Genomic DNA, 16,945 nt, shown 5'->3' on the forward strand with positions numbered 1-16,945 from the left:
CGTTTTTTTTGCTCTATAAGACTCACTTTTTCCCTCCTAAAAAGTAAGTGGAAATATGTGTGCGTCTGATGGAGCGAATGCAGGCTGCGCAGCTATCCCAGAAGCCAGAACAGGAAGAGGGATCGCTGCTTTCGCTGCGTAGCGATCCCTCTTGCTGTTCTGGCTTCTGGGATTCAGAATATTTTTTTTCTTGTTTTCCTCCTCCAAAAACTAGGTACGTCTTATGGTCTGGTGCATCTTATAGAGCGAAAAATACGGTATTCCTTGCAGTGCTGGCCAGCTGCAGAACTGAACTTTGCTTGTCCCCTTCCCATGCGGCTGTTTTGGTTCTTGGTGCAGTTTATGGAGGAGGAGGAGGGCAGCTGGCAGATTTGGGGCAATTATAGGCAGGTAGGATGTCCTGGCAGAGAAGAGAGAGTTAGGAAGAAGGAAACCTCAGCGTCCCTCTGCCAACGCCTTTGCCCCAGGCAGTTGCTGTCTTGCAGCTGAGTCAGGTGCTGAGAAAAAGCGCAGGATTACACCCAGCCACACCCACCAGGTTGCAATCACCATGCAGATGGTATTGCAGTCAAAAATGGTACAGTGGTACCTTGGGTTACAGATTCTTCAGGTTACAGACATCCACTAACCCAGAAATAGTACCTCGGGTTAAAAACTTCACTTCAGGATGAGAACAGAAATCGCGGCGTGGCGACAGTGGGAGGCCCCATTAGCCAAAGTGGTGCTTCAGGTTAAGAACAGTTTCAGGTTAAGAATGGACCTCCAGAACGAATTCAGTTCTTAACCCGAGGTACAAAAATGTCCTCTTCTGCTTCACCTAATGGATGGAGGGACTGTGATAAGCTCAGTGCGTTATCAGTTATGGTGGCAACGTACAAGATTTTTGGAATTAATTTTGATGGAAACAATAAACACATAAATAAATCTCCTCCCAGCTTTCCATACGCAGAAAGCCTTAAGGAAAATAAAATCCCAAAACAAAACACTAGCCCTTCAAAGCCTTTTTCATTTAATGCTGGGTGGTGGTTTTCTTTTAATGCCGTTTGAGGAATTACCGTATTTTTCGCTCTATAAGACGCACCAGACCTTAAGACGCACCTAGCTTTTGGAGGAGGAAAACAAGAAAAAATTATTCTGAATCCCAGAAGCCAGAACAGCAAGAGGGATCGCTGCGCAGCGAAAGCAGCAATCCCTCTTGCTGTTCTGGCTTCTGTGATAGCTGCGCAGCCTTCATTCGCTCCATAGGACACACACACATTTCCCCTTACTTTTTAGGAGGGAAAAAGTGAGTCTTACAGAGCAAAAAATACGGTATCCTAATTGTGACCTTAGGGAATGCTGAACTAGGGCATCGCTGCCCTCTGCTGGAGGGTGGATAATATTAGAATTCAGCAAATTGGGATCCCAGGCAAAAATGCACCTCTCATCTCACTTCCTACAGCAGCCGACTGCATGGTGTCTTGGTTGACTCTCTTGCAGCAGAGAAAACACAGCAGATCCTCTGGGATTTCTCTTAGTAGCAAGTTTTGGGTTTTTTCCCATGAAGCAACGCCAAAATGATCTCAGCAGCCCAGACGGAAAACCCCAACTTCACTTTGCAGATTGGTCCACGCAAGTTACTAGTCCTCTTGGACTCCAATTTTTTGTGCAATTTAAGGGGGAATCTTCCCATACCTGGAATGAATTTGCACTCCGCTGCAAAGCCGCCTGGTACATGCCTCACCCAAATAAATCAGTAAAACGCCGTTTTGATGTAGTCAAATGGGTCATGTGCCTTCCTTTATTTACAAGCAAAAGTGGGGTGGGGAGTGGGAATTGGCACTTTGGCCCCTCCATGCATTGGTGACCCCACAGATAGACTACTGTAATACACTGGATTCGGGGCTTCCCTTGAGACTGGTCCGGAAGCTGCATCAAGTGCAGGATTCTGTGGCCACATTGCCTGGATGCACCCATTCTACAGCTGTGTTGACTGAGGCAGCAGCACTGGCTGCCGATCAGCTACCCCTGTGTAGGCCTGTAAGATTACTTAGATCATTGGGGTGGGGGGGGGGTTACTTGTGGTTTACTTGGAGTGCCGGGGGGGGGGGTCCTAGTTCAGCACTAATTTCTTTTTCACACTGGTTCTCCAGATTACAAGATTCCTGTATCCATAATACTGTTTCACTTGGGTTGGAATCTCCCATTTTTAAGAATACAGTTCCCTTGGATTTTCTGTTGCGATGCCGGCGGATTAGAGGAAAAACAACAACAGTGAAGTGGTTTAGAAAAGTGCATCTAAAGAAATAAAGAGAAAACTCCAGGCATAAAACCTCAAATAAATCTTTAATAAAAAATAAATTAGATTTGGACCAAGAAAAAAAAGGGATGTGTGTGTTTGGGGGAGGGGGAACCAAACCAAACCTAGATACATTCAGCTTTATCATAGAGATTTATATATAATATATATATTTTATATATATTTATATAATCTGAGCACTCTGAGCCGTTTCTATAAAATGTCTTTCCTATAAATGCTTTTCCTTTTTTTGTCCATTTCCGATAATCTGATGTAGCTATTCAGTGGGAAGCCAAGCCCTGATTCCAAGAGGGCTTCTGTACCTTTGAAGAGTGGTGTAGTAGGAAGAAATTCAACAGGTGCTGTTTCTTTCCTCTCCTCAGTGCTTCAGGGAAATCACTTAGGGTGGTTTGTTTTTTCTCTCTTCCCGATGCCCAAGAGCCCTTTCCACATTGGTACTGGCCAGTATCTCCCCTGTGGCTCATTCTACCATCTGGCCTACCAGACAGACAGGACGTTGCCAACTTTTTCTCCCAGAAAGGCTCCTGTGTCATTTGTCGGTATTTTTTTGTATCTTCATTTTAGGTCTTGTTGTAATTTATGTGGAAACTGTTCAGTTTGACTGTGTGTTTTTGTAATGTTCTATTTATCATATAGGACTACAGTTGTAACTCGGAAGTCGAACGGAATCCGTTCCGGAAATCCGTTCGACTTCCAAAATGTTCGACAACCAAAGCACGGCTTCCGATTGGCTGCGGGAAGCTCCTGCAGCCAATCAGAAGCCCCATCGGATGTTCGGCTTCCAAAAGAACGTTCCAAAACCGGAACAGTCACTTCCGGGTTTCAATCGTTCGGGAGCCAAAACGTCCGAGAACTAGGCTGTTTCAAAACCAAGATATAACTATACTTTTGCAATGTTGCAGTTATGCATTTTTTCCCCATGTTGTAAGCTGCCTTGAGCATAAGTTTCATAGAATCATAGAATTGTAGGGTTGGAAGTTTGAAACGCGGCATACAAATAAAATTATGTATGTGCGCATGCAGGGCCGGATTTAGGTTTGATGAGGCCCTAAGCTACTGAAGGTGATGGGGCCCTTTATATGTCCAGCTGTCCTTTGCCAACAACAAATTGTCGCTGTTTTTTTGTGTTGAATATATGCTATATTTATTTATTTATTTATGGACCTTGTAAGTATCTAAAGCCATTTGCACATAACAAAATATGTATTTTATCCAAGTAATGGTTGAACTGAAATACAATTAAGTATATTAATATTTTGGAAATGTACATCCAGTGTTTTTTTCCTTTACATGCTTTGGGGGGCCCCAAGAGAGTGGGGCCCTAAGCTATAGCTTGTTTAGCTTATACATGAATCTGGCACTGTGCGCATGTATGTATGTTTAAAATGGTTGCCTGGGAAGCTGGAATCTGAGAGATGTACCATACTTTTCCGGGTATTAAGACTAGGGTTTTTTTTTTACTAAAAATAATGCTAAAAGGGGGGGTTGGTCTTATACACAGGGTCAATCTCCCCCCACTTTTCTTAATTTTGAGGCCCCCAAAATAGGGGACGTCTTATACACGGGGGCGTGATATACACGGAAAAATACGGTACTTCCCCCATCATGACACAGCTGTTGCTGCTGGGAGGAACGGCAAGGAGCAGATGCCTCTTCACCTGTTGAATTTCTGTCATTTAAAAAAGGCCCCTGGCAAAGGACTCAAAGTGGCGACGTCTGTCCTCAGGTGTCACCTGGGCCTATGAGGAGAAGCTGTTCTGGGCAGCAAATCCAGAGCCAGGTGTCAACAATGGGATTTAGGATATTCTGTCAATCTAGAATCACAGAATTGCAGCGCTGGAAGGGACCTCAGGGGTCATCTAGTCCAACCCCCCCCCCCAGAAATGTGTCTCCCCCTACCTGCCCTCCCTGCAGTGGCGTAGCAAGGTCAGGTGGTACCCGGGGCAGAAAATTTCTTGCCCCCCATTGAAATCTAGTTGGACTCGCAAGAGACTGCGGTCGACTCACAGTATAAAAAGACTGGCTGTGATCACGGTCATTGTCAGTTGTTGTAGAGCTTTTTTTGGGGGGGGGGAAGGTTAGGGTTAGCGCTCCGCAGCTCCCCCCCCCCCCCGGAGATGACACCTGGGGCTGTCTGCCCCCCTACTGCCCCCACCTTGCTCTGCCCCTGCCTCCAGGTCCAAATATTAACTGCAGAGCCTTGTTGATTTCTTAGCTTCACCCCACAAACTCCATCACAAAGCCTTAAGGGTTCACAGCTTCAGAATAAATGCTACGGTTGTGTGCCCTCCGAACTTTTCTGCCAACCTGCCAGGGTTCTTGTGCATTCAATGGCTCAGTGACAGGCAGAAATCCAATAGATCAGGCCCCTCCTAGACATGGACATGGCAACGGCTCCTCCTACTGGATTTAGTGTTAGCGACGCAGCAAATCTGCCCAGAAATAAGTTGGCAACCCTTCACAGAAGCTACCCTCAGAAGGGGGGGGGGGGGAGCAGAGAGAAAAACAAAAGTGTGTTGATTTGAGCTGCAAAGAAGGGGAGGCAATATATTCCTGTTTCTAGAGGTGAGGGTTGCCAACTGTTTTACTGAGACCTGCGCTTGTGCGTTTAGCAGCCGCGTCATCTACAGACATCGTCAAGCCGCTTAAAAATATATATATCTCTAGGCTGTAAGAGGAGCTTCGCTTCCACATTTCTGCAGGCAAAGCTCCTCTTGGAAACACGGCAGCAGGCCGGGCTGGGTTTTCTGGTCACTTGGCAACACCGCCCGGGCTAGGAAGGAGGAAGGAAACTTCTCTGAGTGCGAAGGTTGCCAACTTCAGCAAAAACCAAAGCTCTTGTGCCTTTAAGGGACGCCTTGATGTCTAAAAACAAAAACCCGCTGTGCTTCTCTCTAGGGATGGAGAGGAGCAGAACTGGTGTCGATGACAGAGGAGCACGGGCAGGCGGAAAAAGTTGGCAACCTCAAGAACTGTGTGGAAAACCCGGCTGCGACTTGCGAGTTGGGAAGCTGGCTTGGAGAGGCTGATCAGTCTTCCTGCAGAAGCGTTTGCCCTTCTGTGTTGTTTCTTCAAAACTGAGGGAATCCAGGCCCATTCTGGACTGAGGGAGTTTGGGGCTGGTCGCTCGACCACTTCCATCACCATTGGGCATGCTGGCTGCAGGGAGCTGGAGTCCAGTGACCTTTGGGGGTCCGCAGGTCCCCCGCTTCCTACTGTAAATCGGAAAACAGTGGCAAGACTGTAGAAACCGTCTTGCTCGGCTGCTAATCAGCTTTCCCCACACTCCAAAGTAGCACCAATACTGTATATTTTCAGGAGGAAAAAAAATAATGCATATTTTTCGCTTCCCTAAGGAAATACTAGAGCAAAGCCAATATGGCTGGGAGGCGTCAGACTCAGTGCTGCCCTCTGGAAGGGAGCATGTGGAACTGCAAGGGCTCCGAGTTCCAGTCCACCCACCGGCCTTTTTTTGCCACAGCTGACGGGTTTTACTGGCCGGGGTGGTATAGATCGGGTCGAGAGCTCCCTCCCCATCTGGGCTTTGTCTCAGGCAAGTTCCCAGGCCTCTGGGACCGAAACCACCCACCACAGAACTCCACATCATGTCCCGTGCGTTTCCAAAGGGCTTCCGCGAGGAATCGAACCCAGCGGCGGCAATGTCAGGTCGTCCGTGCACGGCCCGTAGCGCCGTGTCCCAAAACACGCTGAAGTTGGAACTGTGCAGGCAATTCTGGCCTCCTTTTAGCTGGCTGCAAAATGAGCGTCTTGGGATGTGTGTGTGAGAATGGTATTGGGGATGGCTTAACAGGAGGGAACCAAAATTTTGGCGGTGTGTCTTCAGGGAGGGAGGGAGGAGGCCGAGCGGGGTGCAAAAGTACCGCTTGGGAGTTCCTTAAAAGCCAAGGCCACCAAAATCACCTGTGAGTCTGCCAGAACGCCGTGCGTGCCGTCGCAATTTGCCTCCCCTCTTCCTAGCCTCCGTGAAAGGGGACAGCTTAAAAGGAAATGCAGGAAGTACTATGAGTCTGTAGCTTGGGGTAGGTTTCTCTGGAAATACTGGGGTACAGTATGAAATACTCCTCCTGGAGAGAGCAGAGGAGAGGACACTGATGGGAATTTCTCAGGCCTCGAGTTCGAATCCCATTTGGTCCTTCAATGCCTTTGCTGCGATCCCTCTCCAGCGGATGGGGTTTTATTTTTTTGCGGATGACAGGGGCTCCCATAGTCCGTGAAATATATTCGCTCGTCCCCGGTTCAAGTAAAGGTGCGAGGAGTCCAGGATCCTGCCCACTTGCCGGCGCTATCGGCTCGGTCCGGCGTGGCGCCTCTCCAAGGCGTGGGTACATGAGGCACAACAGACGGCTTTGTAGTAGGAGTAGACGCAGAGGCGGGCCTGCACGATCACCGGGCAGTTGTGGTATTTGTCCCTGCAGTTTTCATCTGTCGGCCAAAGAGGAAAAGCAACATGAAAAAACCCCAAAGAGTTGTGGGGTCTCCAACTTGATGAACCTGACAAGGAGACTGGGAATGTCCCCTGCTCCCTTAACTCTCTCGACAGATGGGAAATATGACTCTGTTCCCTGGGATAAGTTCTCGGCTCACGTCTTCAGTGACCTCATAACCACAGCTCCCGGAATAATTTAAAACAACTATCTGACGTTTTTACAGGGACAAGGGAGGCGCTGTGGGTTAAACCAGAGAGTCTAGGACTTGCCGATCAGAAGGTCGGCGGTTCGAATCCCCGCGACGGGGTGAGCTCCCGTTGTTCGGTCCCTGCTCCTGCCAACCTAGCAGTTCGAAAGCACGTCAAAGTGCAAGTAGATAAATAGGTACCGCTCCGGCGGGAAGGTAAACGGCGTTTCCGGGCGCTGCTCTGGTTCACCAGAAGCGGCTTAGTCATGCTGGCCATATGACCCGGAAACTGAATGCCGGCTCCCTTAGCCAATAAAGCAAGATGAGTGCTGCAACCCCAGAGTCGTCTGTGACTGGACCTAATGGTCAGGGGCACTCATCTTGCTTTGTTGGCCGAGGGAGCCAGCATACAGCCTCCGGGTCATGTGGCCAGCATGACTAAGCCGCTTCTGGCGAACCAGGGCATTGCATGGAAACGCCATTTACCTTCCCGCCTGAGCGGTACCTATTTATCTAATTGCACTTTGAGGTGCTTTCGAACTGCTAGGTTGGCAGGAGCAGGGACCGAGCAACGGGAGCTCAGCCCGTCACGGAGATTCGAACCGCCGACCTTCTGATCAGCAAGTCCTAGGCTCTGTGGTTTAACCCACAGCGCCTCCCGCGTCCCAATACTGCCATAAGGGACCGCTGCAAATTCCTGCATTGCAGGGGGGTTGGTATAGAGTCCAGCCTTTCTCAACCTGTGGGTCCCCAGATGTTGTTGAACTACAACTCCCATCACCCCTAGCTAGCAAGGCCAGAGCTCAGGGATGATGGGAGTTGTAGTCCAACAACATCTGGGGACCCGCAGGTTGAGAACCGCTGGAATAGACAATCCACAGTGTCTCTTCCAATTCTACAATTCTGTATCAAGACTAAAACCCTAACAAGCTGACACTTCTAAGAATCCTTTTATCCAGCTGGGAAAGCCTGCTGGAACAAAAACAACCATCTTCAGCTGTTTCTGAAAAGGGCAGATAGTGAGGGCCTGCCGTATCTCGACGGGGACGCCATTCCACGGAAGAGGGGCAGCCACATGGAAGGCCCTGCTTTGAGTGACTACGCCGTATACCACCACGTCATATTGTAGGAATTGTATCTCTGCAAATAAATGACTTTGCAGAAATGGACCCCTTAGGCGTGTGGAGTTTTTCAGCCTGCCTGCCCGTCCTCCCCCCATTTTTGGCCGTAGGGAGGAGGAGTGGGGCCGGGTGGGTTACCGAGGTCCAATAGGCAGGGCTGAACGTTGCAGGGCCGTTTCTTGATGGGCTTGAGATCTGGCGGACAGAGGTTGCTCAGGGTCTTGTTTTGGGTCAGACACTGGACCTCTCTCACTTGGACGCCCCCAACGCAGGACCTGGAGCACTGAAAGGACAAAGGGGAAACGGAACGGTTGTGGAATATGGACCTAAAATATACAGCGTGTTACAGTTTAAGAGAAAATCATGTTAAAATGATATATCGGTGGTATCTAATACCGAGTAAACTGGCAAAAATGCATAAATCTGAATCAGGGGTCAGCAAACTTTTTCACCAGGGGGCCGGTCCACTGTCCCTCAGACCTTGCGGGGGGCCAGACTATATTTTGAAGGGGAAAAAATGAATGAATTCCTATGCCCCACAAATAACCCAAAGATGCATTTTAAATAAAAGGACACATTCTGCTCATGCTGATTCCTGGACTGTCCGCGGGCTGCATTTAGAAGATACAGCAGAAAAGGTGTCCAGATATAAACAGTCAACTTATTAAACCTCACAATAATTTCATAATATACAGTGGTACCTCTGGTTACGTACTTAATTCGTTCTGGAGGTCCGTTCTTAACCTGAAACTGTTCTTAACCTGAAGCACCACTTTAACTAATGGGGCCTCTTGCTGCTGCCGCGCCGCTGGAGCACAATTTCTGTTCTCATCCTGAAGCAAAGTTCTTAACCCGAGGTAATATTTCTGGGTTAGCGGAGTCTGTAACCTGAAGCGTATGTAACCCAAGGTACCACTGTATCTGTCTATGTATTTCTAATAGTATAACCAAATCAGTGATTTTTGATAGGACTGCAGAAACTACTCTGAAAATTCAATATTCCAAAAGCGAAACCTTCATCTGGTTGTAAATATTAAGATTGTACCAGCAAGAATGAGCCTTTCTCTAAAAAAAATGATTAAACATTTGATGTTAGCTGCTCTGAGCCCGGATTTGGCCGGGGAGGGCGGGGTATACATAAAAATTATTTTTATTTATTATTATTATTAAATCAAGACTTACTGACTAGTGATTTAAATTGATTCGATCTAAATCAAACCCACCCTGAGGTATTCCCTGCCGCAAACCCCTTCCCCGTTTTGCCCGTTCTCTGAATCCTACGTGTGGAAGGGGGTTCCCGCTCCACCCGCGTCAGACCCTCGCCCTCACTCACAGAGCTCCAGGCGGTGGAGAACCATCTGGCCTCGCAAGACGTGCCCACGCAGGGCTGCAAGGAGGGCGGCTTCTCCAGGTGGGCACAGTCCGAGGCGTCCGTCACGTTGAACTCAGCGCCCAGCTTGCTGACGCAGATGAGGTCGCGCCGCTGGGTGCCAGTACTGCAGTCCGATGAGCACTGGGGGGGCGAAGAGGCAGAGGGGGGGTGGATCAGGACCGGATTTAGGTTTGATGAGGCCCTAAGCTACTGAAGGTAAAAGGTAAAGGGACCCCTGACTGTTAGGTCCAGTCGTGGCCGACTCTGGGGTTGTGGCGCTCATCTCGCTTCATTGGCCGAGGGAGCCGGTGTACAGTCATGCGACCAGCATGACTAAGCCGCTTCTGGTAAACCAGAGCAGCGCATGGAAACGCCGTTTACCTTCCCGCCGGAGTGGTACCTATTTATCTACTTGCACTTTGACGTGCTTTCGAACTGCTAGGTTGGCAGGAGCAGGGACCGAGCAACGGGAGCTCACCCCGTCGCGGGGATTCGAACCGCCAACCTTCTGATTGGCAAGTCCTAGGCTCTGTGGTTTAACCCACAGCGCCACCCGCGTCCCCTATTGAAGGTAATGGGGCCCTTTATATGTCCAGCTGTCCTTAGTCAACAACAATTTTTTCTGTGTTGAATATAGGAGTGTCTCCATCCCCATCGTTCTGCCCGGACACTGAGGTCCAGTGCCGAGGGCCTTCTGGCGGTTCCCTCGCTGTGAGAAGCCAAGGGTGCTGGGAACTGTAGCTCTGCAAGGGACAAGCTACAGTTCCCAGAATTCTTTGGGGGAAGCCATGGTTGTGCAAAGTGCTACAATAGTGTCTTAAATGTGGTGCAGGCAACCCCAACCTTTGGCCCTCCAGATGTTTTGCACTACAGTTCCCATCATCCCTGACCACTGGTCCTGTTAGCTAGGGATGATGGGAGTTGTAGGCCAAAACATCTGGAGGGCCAAAGGTTGGGGGTTCCTGGAATACATAGCTGTCAACTTACAGATTTGAAAATAAGGGACCAGCAGCCTTGAAAATAAGGGATCAGAAGCCAAAATAATGAATTTTGCTATTGTAAAGAGTTGCATACATTGGTAGGATTGACAGATGCTGTCAATCCGGCATGAGGTGGTTGTGGCGCTGCGGTGGCCGCTGAAGCGCTGCCCTTCTGCATCTCTCCCCATCCCCTCCTCTTCCTCCTCCCTCAGACTGCCTCCTCAGCTGCTACCCCCGCTGCCCCTTCCAGGCTCGCGGGCGGCGTGGGCAAAAGTCTCTTGGGCGGGGAAGGGCCGATGGAACTTCTTGCGCCAGGATGACGGCGCCAGTGTGCACTCTCTCTCACGGCGGAGGGCCCCGAGCCGCTGCTTCCCTCCTGAGCCGGGTGAGCATGAAACCCGGGAAATTTAAGGGACATCATCAATAAGGGACAGCAGCGGGACACGGCGCTGGGATAAGGGAGTTTCCTGCCAAATAAGGGACGGTTGACAGCTATGCTGGAATAAGGTCTAGGTCTCTTAGTTAGCTCTACTTTCAGACTTGGTTTTATGCCTGTCAACCCACATTTGTAGAATGTTGACGCATGTTCTAATCTGTTTTTAGTCTATCAATATATTTTTTTTCATTTTAAATAGTTGTTTTTAACTATTTTTTCACTGATAAATCTATTGTTATGTTCTCTTTTTGTAAACCACTGGTTTTTTTTTACAATCAAGCAGTGTATAAATTTTATGAAATAAATAAAAAGAAATAAAATGAAGGGTGCTGAAATTTGTAAGGAGTAACACCCCCCCCCAAAAAAAATCCCGTGACAGAGCTACAGTCCTCAGAGTGGTTTAACACTCAATCCAGGGAATTCTGGGAAATCTGGCTCTGTGAGGAAGGGGAATAGGGAGTCTCCTCTTAACAACTCTCAACACCTTTAGCAAACACGTCAACTGATTCCTTCATTGCAGCGGGTTGGACTAGATGGCCCTTATGGGTCCCTTCCAACTCTATAATTCGGGTCCAAAATCCGTCTAGCTGTTGGGGATCCCTGCAAGCAGCAAGGAATCCTGGGATCTGTAGTTTTGTGAGGGAGCCAGGACTCCTCCTGTTAGTCGCCAGTCGCTTGTTTGCAAAAACTACCATTGCCAGGATACCTTAAGCCAGGCACCCCCAAACTCAGCCCTCCAGCTGTTTTGGGACTACAACTCCCATCATCCCTGTTAGCTAGGGATGATGGGAGTTGTAGTCCCAAAACATCTGGGGGGCCGAGTCTGGGGATGCACGCCTTAAGCTTTTGCAAACCGGGTTCAAACGATGCTGGCGACGAGACCGGGACGGGACGAGGGGCGCTGCTCACCGGACTCCATGGCCCAGTGTACCACCGGTTGACCCTCTGGCACGGACCGCCATTGCATGCCCTCATGTCAGCTGGTTTGGTGCCGGCACAGTTCTCCTCCACCTGCCCGTTGGCGGCGCTCGAAAGGCAGACCACTGAGCGCCGCTGGATCCCCGTCCCGCACTCGGCTGAGCACTGGAGAGGAGAAAGAGGGAATGCAAGAGACTTTCATAAGCTTTATCATACCACTGGCTCTTCTTATAACCATAGCTTAGAGGTCCCGGGCCCTAAGGAAGTCAGACTATCCTCCACCAGGGCCAGGGCCTTCTCAGTGATGGCTCCGACCTGGTGGAATGCTCTGTCCCATGAGACCAGGGCCCTGCAGGATTTAACCTCCTTCTGTCAGGCCTGTAAGACAGAGCTATTCTGCCTGGCCTTTAATTTGAATTCTGCCTGATTTTTTATTCCCCTTCCCTTCCATCCCCCTCCCCTTTTATGAAGATCACCCGCTCTGAGACCCCACAGCTAATTTTCCCCTGGCCTCCTCACTGGCCCAATTAGGACCAATTCAGCCAGCTAGCCCTGGGGATTATCTAATGCTTATTTCCCCTAAATTGATTTCTGAATTTTGAATGTTTATTATTATTTTTATACTGTATTTTATGCTGCTTTTACAATTAAGTGTTTTAAATTTCTTGTTAGCCACCCTGAGCCAAGTTTTTGAACCAGGAAGGGGGGGGGGTATAAATAAAATATTATTATTATTAACATCATCATCATTCCCCTCCTCAATACCCCAGCAGCCTGAGAGGCAGCTATTTGTATATAATTTATATCAATTTTTCTGCTTTTCCAATTTAAAATACTCATTTTTACATCCGTAAAATATCAACACAGGGCTTTTTTTCTTTAAAAATGTTTAGGGGTACTCACATTTTGACTCAAGAAAACCACAATTTTATAGTTCAAATCGGGGGAAATAAACACAGTAAACTGACAAAAGTACAAACATTTGCAAAATGTTTAGGGGTATGTGTACCCCTGTGTACCCCCAGAAAAAAGCACTGATTTTACATATCATAAATCCCTGCATATCTTACAGAAAATATAGCGTTCAGTATTCTATTATTACATCCATTATAACTTTATTTACACTGTGGAATTTATCTCAACGCCGTCAGCGTTTCCAGCCGTACACAGTTATTTCCCATATATTCAATAAACATATTCCAATCTTCTCTAAACATATGTTCTTCTTGTTCCCTTATTCTGTATGTTAAGTCTGCAAACTGCGCATATTCTGTTGGCTTAAGTTGCCGCTCTTCTTTGGTTGTTACCTCGCTCGTTTTCCATTTTTGGGCGAGCAAAACACGGGCCGCAGTAGTAGCAGCACACATAAATAACCTTTTTTGACACCTGGGAAGAGAGGCAGCCATTTCTAGCCTATCTCCCACAAACCATTCATATCTCACTTGCAGCAATCCCTGGGGTTCCGTTCAAAAAGTGCCTTGGAGTTAACTGAACGTCACACGAGTGAACCGAAGTGCATTGTGCGGCTATTTTTTTCAAATATATCCTTTGTTAGGCATAGCAAACCACACATTATCAAACAGACACCGTATACAAATTGAGCAAAATACGAGCTCAAAAGAAGAAGGTTTGTCCTAGTCAGATCTTTAACTCCAGAGAAAACCAATTTGCATAAATAATACAATACAACATTACCACATCACCAATCAATTCAGAACCACTAAATCTCTTTATAATGGCCCACGTCTTTCTACATGGACAGCACTCAAAAATTCAGCCACTATTAAAGTAATTTGATCATTCCTGTCCGAGACCAGGTCCTGAACTCTTGGTAGCATAGAATTGAGCCTATTGTGTTCTAAGGCCTCTAATAATGGTCTTCTGGCATAAATGCCAAAATCACAAGAAAAGAAAATATGCTCCAAAGTATCAGGTTCCTGTTTACTACATTTGCAGAGACGCTCCGATTCTGGGAGAGCTAAATATCTCCCTCTTACTATCATATTAAATCTGGCTAACGTAAACAGCCTGCACAATTCAAGATTCTTCAGATTTGCCATGTTTCCCTTTTGAAAATCTCTACACAAAGGGAGATGTAAACAGAGAGGAGAGCAAGATTGTGCAGCTATTTATTTGAAGTATCGGAGAGCGGTTTGCGTGGCCAGAAACGGAAGCGAAGCCAGAGGGTAGCAGCGTAGGAAGAAACGCCTTTGCAGAGGTTTAATCTAGCTCTGGGAGAGATGGGGAATTTTGGGCTGGGGAAGAGAGATGAGGAAGACCCACGGATTTAAAAAACAAAGGGGAGAGGAGGTACCGTGTTGCTCCAGTCGCTGTAGAACCAGGTGCGCACGCAAGGCCCCATGTCGCAAACTTCGCTGGTCTTCGGGCGATGGTTCCCCGGGCAGTCGCTGTCGCGGAGCAAGTCGCCTTGGTTACTGACGCAGCGGACGTGGCGCGTCCGATGTCCGGTGCCGCAGAGGACCGAGCACTAGGAGGGGGAAGGAGTGTGGGATGTGAAACACAAGAGCAGTCAAGTACAACATTCCTAGAATGAAGATGTTTAGACATGGGGAGGGATGTTTGTCCAGCCAGCAGGTCAACTTCCTGTTTCCTACTGGGCTGGGACAGACTTCCTCTGCGTGTGACTAGAGGTGGGCATGGCCTCACCTGTGCAGGTAACGACAAAAGCACAGGGCAGGGCAGCCATCTCTCTCTCTTTGACTACATGCATCGAAGAAGCAACATCTGCTTAGCCAAAGATGCTCTCCTGGCTTCCAGCTCTGCTGCCAAGAGGAAGGGGCCCGGGGCGAAGAGCCGTTGTTTCTGAGGACTGGTGACTGGGAGTGGCTGCCGAGACCACATAACACCGGTCTTGAAAGACCTACATTGGCTCCCAGGACGTTTCCGAGCACAATTCAAAGTGTTGGTGCTGACCTTGAAAGCCCTAAACGGCCTCGGTCCACTATACCTGAAGGAGCGTCTCCACCCCCATCGTTCTGCCCGGACACTGAGGTCCAGCACCAAGGGCCTTTTGGTGGTTCCTTCACTGCGAGAAGTGAGGTTACAGGGAACCAGGCAGAGGGCCTTCTCGGTAGTGGCCCCCGCCCTGTGGAACGCCCTCCCACCAGATGTCAAGGAAATAAGCAGCTAGCCTATCTTTAAAAGACATCTGAAGGCAGCCCTGTTCAGGGAAGTTTTTAATATTTAATGCTGTATTGTTTTTAACACTTGATTGGGAGCCGCCCAGAGTGGCTGGGGAAACTCAGCCAGATGAGCTGGGTATAAATAAATTATTATTATTATTATTATTATTATTATTATTATTATTTGAATTTCATCCATTCCTCCTGGCACTTCTGCTGAACGCACATTTCTCATTGTCTTACATCGATGCCCATTTTGCAGGCATCCCTGATACCCTGCTCTAGAGTTCGCTGCTACATCCCACAATGAAATGATCCCCTCCAACGCCCCGTCCTCTCCTCCCCCCGGCGACCACCGAATCCCTTACCGAGCTCCAGTTAGTTCGGACTTCCCAGCGGCTGCACACCTGGACTTGGCAGGCCTGGGTGGCGTTGGGCTTCTCCAGCTGTGCGCACCTCTGGGGGTGCACCATGGTGCTGCGGTTGGCATAGATCTGCCGGCACAGGACTTGGCGGTGCTGGGTGCCCAGGCCGCAGGATTTGCTGCAGGCTGACCACTCGCCCGCCTCCCAGCTGGAAAAGAGACGGACAGGGTGGGGAGGAATGAGCAGAGAAAAAGGGAATATTCCCTCGCAAGGGAAATAAAAAAAATTAAGGTCTTTGAAATATACTCGGAGTCGAGAGTGGATTTCATGCTCTTTATTCAGCTCATAGCGGTGAGGAGGAATGGAAGTTCCCCCAGAACGTCTGCTTTATATACATTATTTACACAACGGGCCTCACGTGATTGGCTAATTCCGGGATTCACCTGTAGGCCAATCAGGTTGCGGATTCACTTCCACCTGGAGTTGGATTGGGTGGCTCCTGTGGACCAATCAGACTGCTGCCTTTTGGAGCCTATTCAACAGTCTTATATATATAATAAATGTTCATCCATGTACCAAGCAAACACGTACATAAATATATAAACCACTTGTCTGAAGCAGCACGGGAAAACAGCCCTGGAACCATATTGACTCTCAAACTGACAAAATGTTTTCTCTGCAAGGTCAAAGGAAAATGGAAAAGCCTCTCCCCACCGTCTTTTCATTTACAAAACCTGTCTTAAGGGTATATCTGTGTATGAATAGGGTGAGCCTGTGACCTGGCTCAGGAAGTAAGTATTTGTCACTACAAAAGACTGGCCAGGCTCCCCAGGGTATCCAATCAAGTGAGCATTAACAGGTAACCTGCCAGGGTTATGCAAACCTATAATATCCGCTGGGGACAAATTGTGCTCTGTATTCTTGCAACAGAGGCTGCTGTTGCTGCTGCTGAAACCCTCCGTTGAGCAAGGGACAGCAAAATCACGGGGCACCAGGGTTTCTGCAGAGAGGGGTTTCTAACTCTGTGACAAGCAGAGGCGGCTGGGGCCCGCGTGGTGTCTTGCTCAAGACGGTGGTGACCAACTCAAAAGTAGACCGTCATTTCCCCAAAGTTCACACAAGCAAATTTTAATAGGGACAGAGGAAGTTGCCTGATGCCAGAGTCCGGGGGTGTTGTCACAAGGCCTCCAGGCCTGCAGAGGGCAGCAGCTGACTCAAAAGGAGACCCATAAGAGGCAAGGGTGGAGTGGACACTCACTAGGCTGGGCAGGGCTCCGTGTTGCAGGCTTCCTCCGACACGATGGGCTTGGGGATCAGGTGGCATTTCTCCTCTCCCACCTCCTCTTGCGTAACGCGAGAGATGCATTGGTAGACAGACTGCCAGAAACCTGTAGAGAAAGGTGGTGATACTAGCAAGTTTTGTCTTTTAAAAATCAAGTTTCTGGTCCTCAAGGCAATCGAGGGCCTGAGAACCAGAGAACTCAGCATATACGGGCAAATGTGGCCCCCTCACATGGTCTGAACACCTCTCTTTTCTTTGTGCGATGGCTTCGTTCTCGCCATTGCTGCGGGGGCGCCTAACGAGCTTAGAGGATAAAAAAAACTCGCAATGCTTCTTTGGCGCTTTCTCAGAGCGTTCCGCGGGCCTAATCCTCACAACGGCCTTGTGAGTGTTG

At 48.7% G+C, this 16,945-nt stretch overlaps 1 protein-coding gene across 3 annotated transcripts in view; it reads right to left on the reverse strand.

The window, feature by feature from the left end:
• Positions 1 to 2,306: 2,306 nt before the first annotated feature.
• ADAMTSL4 (ADAMTS like 4) overlaps positions 2,307 to 16,945 on the reverse strand; it is an 88,759-nt gene continuing 74,120 nt past the window's right edge. For all 3 annotated transcript variants that reach the window (XM_083416424.1, XM_083416425.1, XM_083416426.1), the window contains 7 exons: positions 16,528 to 16,657; positions 15,273 to 15,477; positions 14,076 to 14,249; positions 11,753 to 11,926; positions 9,389 to 9,568; positions 8,194 to 8,338; positions 2,307 to 6,742 (listed from right to left, as the gene is read on the reverse strand). In XM_083416424.1, coding sequence (XP_083272550.1) covers positions 6,603 to 6,742; positions 8,194 to 8,338; positions 9,389 to 9,568; positions 11,753 to 11,926; positions 14,076 to 14,249; positions 15,273 to 15,477; positions 16,528 to 16,657 — 1,148 coding nt within the window. In that variant the 3' untranslated portion in view covers positions 2,307 to 6,602. The remainder of the gene's footprint in view (positions 6,743 to 8,193; positions 8,339 to 9,388; positions 9,569 to 11,752; positions 11,927 to 14,075; positions 14,250 to 15,272; positions 15,478 to 16,527; positions 16,658 to 16,945) is intronic.

This window comes from Podarcis tiliguerta, assembly GCF_965153285.1.
Source record: "Podarcis tiliguerta genome assembly, chromosome: 16".
Taxonomy (NCBI): domain Eukaryota; kingdom Metazoa; phylum Chordata; class Lepidosauria; order Squamata; family Lacertidae; genus Podarcis; species Podarcis tiliguerta.